Source organism: Nicotiana tabacum, chromosome 12, assembly GCF_000715075.1.
Source record: "Nicotiana tabacum cultivar K326 chromosome 12, ASM71507v2, whole genome shotgun sequence".
Lineage (NCBI taxonomy): Eukaryota > Viridiplantae > Streptophyta > Magnoliopsida > Solanales > Solanaceae > Nicotiana > Nicotiana tabacum.
In genome coordinates this window covers 84,790,848-84,796,054 of record NC_134091.1, presented here as the reverse complement: position 1 = coordinate 84,796,054, position 5,207 = coordinate 84,790,848, and the positions used below count along the sequence as shown (strand labels likewise).

Here is a 5,207-nt window from a genome sequence, read left to right as displayed (position 1 = left end):
ATTTACTACCGAGGCGCTCGGCCCGATCCGTAAATAATAATTATTTTCAAGAAAACACAAGTTTCTCATTTACAGTCAAGTATCTCATACAAACCTTCAAGTAAGTGAATTCAACCTTATAAAATTCTTTTATCAATTTCTATCATGATTAAGTGATTATATTAGCAAGTAAGGGCACAAACATTTCAAGTATAGCATGATACGGGTCCTAACTACCCGGACAATAGCATAATAGTAGCTACGTACGGACTCTCGTCACCTCGTACGTATGTAGCCCCTACAATTAGGTACAAACATTTATTTAATTCACATATAGGGTTAATTCCCTCTTACAAGGTTAGAAAGGAGACTTACCTCGCCTCAAAGTCTACTTCCCAATTCAAGAACGCGCTCAAACCTCCAAATTTGATGCCAAACGACTCGAAGCTAGTCAAACATTACATAAACTAATCAATCTATGCTCAAAAGTTTACAATTCCACCATTTAAGTGATTACCCAACCGAAATTGCAGGATTCCTAAAATTCACCCCCGGGCCCACGTACCCGAATTCCGGAAATCTTTAAAGAAAGTTGTTACCCATAACCTTAGGAACATAAATATATGATTTTTACTAAATTCCATAACGAATTTCGTGGTTAAATCTCATTTTTATCAAAAACCTAGGTTTTCATCTAAACCCATAATTTTCACTAATTTATATGTTATAACCTACCCATAAACCATGTATTTAACTCACATTTGATAGGAATTACTTACCTCAACTAGTTGATGGAAATCCCCTCTCTAACCAGCTCCAAAATCGCCTCCAAGAAGAGTAAGATGTGAGCAAAAGTGCTCAAACCCCGATTTAAAACATCACTGCTCTTCAGCGACTTCCGCAACGCGGTTAAATTGGCGCACCTGCGATTCTGCTTCTGCAGACAAACTCGCGCAGGTATGGACCAAATCCAGGCTGCCTCATCTCGCTTTTGCGCCCAAGTGATCGCAACTACAGCTACGCATCAGTGACAAACGACGCGCATCTGCGACACTGTCCGCTCCTGCGATGCCTGCCTTCGCATTTGCGCATTCGCAGGTGCGGTACTTCTTCCGCTTTTGCGATGGTTGGGCAGCCTATGCTGGGACGCATCTGCAATCATGGGGCTCGCACCTGCGGCTGACCAAGTGCAGGTGTGATTATGACAGCAGCTAGAGCTTCAGCTTTGGCTTCCAAATTCCAACTTGGTCCGAGCCTCGTCCGATTGACACTTGGGGCCCCGGGGCCCCGTTCGAATATACCAACAAGTTTGAAATCAGAAAACGGACTCGCTCGAACTCTCGGAATTTCTGAAATAACATTAAAACTAAGAATCACACCCTAAAAGCAATTGAATCAAACTTAAGAACTTCAAGTTCTTCAATTTACTTCCAATGCGCCGAAATGTGCTTACACTACTCGGAATGACACCAAACTTTGCGTGCAAGTCTTAAATGATATTACTGAACTATTCCCAGTCTCATATTTCTTTTTGGACCTCGATAACATCAAAACCCGCTCCAAACCATATTTGAAGAACTTCAAAGTTCCTCAAGAACCAACTTTCACTATTGGGCGCCAAAATGCTCCCGGGTCATCCGAAACCCGATCCGAACATACGCCCAAGTATGAAATTATCATACAAACCTATTGGAACCATCAAATCTCGATTCCAGGGTCGTTTACTCAAAATATTGACCGAAGTCAAACTTGGCCTTTTAAGCCAACCTTAAGGAACCAAGGGTTTCGATTCTAACCCAGACTCTTCTAAATTCCGAACCAACCATCCCTGCATGTCATAAATCAGTAAAAGCAAGTACGAAAAGTCTTATTTAGGAGAACGGGGTTCTAGAAAGCAAAATAATCGATCGGGTCGTTACAGTTGGATTGCCCTTTTTCCTAGGTACTGGTGACTTATAGTCAGTGTTGTATATGTTCCAGGATGGATTTCCCTGGGCCGGATGGCCATATACAGTACATAGTGGTTTAATACTTGAGAGTGGATCACATGGTGCATTTCATACAGTCTGTGCATTGGCATGTAGAGATAGCTGAGTTGTATACCTTACACTGTTCAGATCTGTATTTCTTTTACTGTTTGAGCTGTATATTTGACTTAAAAGCATGCTTACGTTTCTGCACATTTATTTCTGTTATACCTATTGAGGTTGAGTTCGTCACTACCTTTCAGTCCAAAGTTTGGACTTGTTACTTACTGAGTTGGTGTACTCACGTTGCTCCCTGCACCTCGTGTGCAGATCCAGGCGATATCGGTCATAGCAGCGGTTGCTAATTGAGGATCCTAGAGTTTTGGAGACTGTCAAGGTAGCTGCACCGCGTTCAGGCCTTGACTCTCCTTCTTTATCTTTGTCATACTTTTAATTTATATCTCTAGATACTGTAGTAGACTGTATTTCTGATCTAGACGCTCATGTACTCAGTGACACCCTGGTTTTGGGCTGGATTGTATCACTTTGGGATTTTTATATGTTTTAAATAGTTTTTCTTAAATGTTAAATGCTTCCATTAACCTTTGCAAACTTATTGTTATTGGTGTTGGGTTGTTGAGTTGGGGCTGGCCTGGTTCCACGATAGGTGCCATCACGACGGTTGATTTTGGGTCGTGACAATGAGTTCTGTTTATACTTTAGTTCTGTTTTATATACTGGATTATGATCGTGTTTACTAATATAATTTGTAATATTCTTTGTTTTTATGATTTTATAGAAATAGAATCTTCAAGTAGTATATTGAAGGTACGTATTCTTGAAATGTTCAAGTTTTTATCTTAAAATTATATGAAATGTTGCTTATATGTGTTGTATTTTAATTTTAGGAGGAAGATAGATTTTATGACTTTAAGGAGTGATTTCCTGCTGATTGTTATTGGAAAGGTGATCGGAATTTTAAGCAAATTATTTCATCCTTTTTGTCCGGAACTCAAATGGATGTGTTGAAGAACAGAGTATTTCGGAAGTTTTTAGAGTTGAATGAAGTGAGTCACTCTGGGAAGTTGACTCATTGTATGTTGCTATCTCAACTTTTCTACAAGGATAAAAGCAAAATGGTTTTTAAAGTTTTTGGGCATGATGTAGCATTTACAGAAGATGATTTCCACACTATTACCAGACTTAAGATTGAGACATCCGATTATAGTTTCGTTGACGCTAGAGTGAACAGTTTGAAGGAATGGTATTTCTCTGAAGTGAAAAAGGGTTTGAAGGTAGAGACTTTGTATAAATTTATGCAAAAGAGGTCTCGATTGCGTGATGGTACAACAGATGATGTATGTGTTGATGTCGAGGTCTGCGATGAAGATGTAGTAAAGCTTGCTCAGATTTATCTATTAGAAGTCATTCTATTGGGTAAATTTAAAGGTCGAAATATAAGTGATCGTTCTATGAAAATCATAGACGGCGAAGAGCTTTGTGTTTCTTTTCCATGGGGAAGTTTGTGTTTTGATGAGTTTATTGATAATTTATCTCATCTTCTAACAACTGAGTCAGTGAAAAAGAAATCAATTGGTAGGATCCCATCTTATACGGCGCTTGGATTCCCATTTTTGTTCAAATTATGGATAATGAAAGTGTTTAATAATTTCAGTCAATTTTCAAAATATGAGGATCGGGGGCCAATTAGGATGTTGTCTTACTCAAGCATTGGATGTCTAAAATATGACACACTTTATAATAATTTCTTACCAAATGCAAATATAAGTTAATTGTATTTGACTTTTTTTTATCATATTTCTTTGCTCATATATTTTGTTTTAATCTAATTGTTTATCTTTTTGTTTATCTAATAGAAGTTTAAGGTTTTCAAGGTGAATCCATTATCTCTTCTCCAACATTCATCAAAAGTTAATATTAGCGACATTGTGAATGTAAGTTGTTGTTTCTCTGATTTTAATTAGTCTTGCTTTTAATTAATTTCTACTATCGTATACTTAGATTTTGGTTCTAATAACTTGCATTTTAAATTTTGGTTACTGTATATTATTCTGGAAGTCTGTTCTCAAAAGCATTATTTTTTAGTTTTTTCTACTGAAAAGTAAAATATACTCGATTAGTATAATTTACTAGATCAGTATTATACTCTATGAGAGATATACTGTATGAGTATAATATACTAGATTAGTATAGTATACTGGATGAGCATAATATACTCGATTAGTATAATATGTATACTGCATAAGTATAATATACTGGATGAGTATAATATACTCGATCAGTATATTATACTGGTTGAGTTTAATATGCTTTTTTTAGTATATATTATACTAGATTAGTATACTGGATGATTATAATACTCAATCATTTTAATATACTTTATGAGTTTAATATATTCATACAATATACCTCATTAGTATAATATAATGGATTACTATAATATACTCAATCTTTATAATATACTGGATTAGTATAATATACTCTATCAGTATATTATACTGGATGAGTATCAGTATAATATACTCGATCAGTATAATATACTGGATAACCATAATATACTCTATCAGTATATGGTACTGGATAAGTATACTATATTTCATTTCACCATGTTTTTCAATTCTAATAACTTACAATACAAAATTATATGTTAGCCTTCTTGAATTGTTTTTATACTCGATAAAAATGTTCATGTGTTATGATGCTGAAATTCTTAGCAGAGAAACTAAAACTTTCATTTTCTTTTCTTTTCAGAGGGTATCAGCCAAAGTTGAAAACATTATACGTGCAGATCAGGTTAATTTTCAGAAAAAGATGAAGAAAAATATTAAAGCTACTCGAAAAAGATGAAGACACATATTGATAAGTCTGTTAAGGTAATTAACTAGTTTGGTACTTTTTTTTAGTGTTGATTTTGTTGGTATAATAATATATTGTATGTTAATATTATTTATTCATTGTTATAGGTTATTAATGAGAATCTTGATATAGTTTTACAATTCATTCAAAATTTTAATGAAGGAAGTAAACAGAAATATCATCATGGCTTGTTGAATGATGAAGATGAAAGGAATGAATTAAGAGATTGTTCCAGATTTTCAAAGGAAAAACATGACAAAAGTAATGAACATGGAAATAGTGAAAGTAATGAACCAGGAGATGATATTGATGGAGAGAAATATTCTGATAGGGATGTTGATCAAAATTCTTTAGGTGGTGATGTTGGTGGAGAGAAATATTCTA

At 35.1% G+C, this 5,207-nt stretch overlaps 1 protein-coding gene across 1 annotated transcript; it reads left to right on the top strand.

The window, feature by feature from the left end:
- The first annotated feature begins 2,962 nt into the window (after positions 1-2,962).
- LOC142167248 (uncharacterized) lies at positions 2,963-4,814 on the top strand. Its single transcript, XM_075227407.1, has 3 exons — positions 2,963-3,604; positions 3,824-3,901; positions 4,719-4,814. Exons 1-3 carry the CDS (start codon positions 2,963-2,965, stop codon positions 4,812-4,814), a joined length of 816 nt encoding a protein of 271 aa, XP_075083508.1.
- The last annotated feature ends 393 nt before the right edge of the window (positions 4,815-5,207 follow it).

Excerpts from the sequence above, each read along its gene's own strand:
- LOC142167248 (XM_075227407.1), top strand. The coding sequence starts at position 2,963 with ATGGATGTGTTGAAGAACAGAGTATTTCGGAAGTTTTTAGAGTTGAAT. Across the intron at positions 3,605-3,823 it reads TCAAATTATGGATAATGAAA|AAGTTTAAGGTTTTCAAGGT; the intron begins GTGTTTAATAAT and ends TTTATCTAATAG. Across the intron at positions 3,902-4,718 it reads ATATTAGCGACATTGTGAAT|AGGGTATCAGCCAAAGTTGA; the intron begins GTAAGTTGTTGT and ends TTTTCTTTTCAG.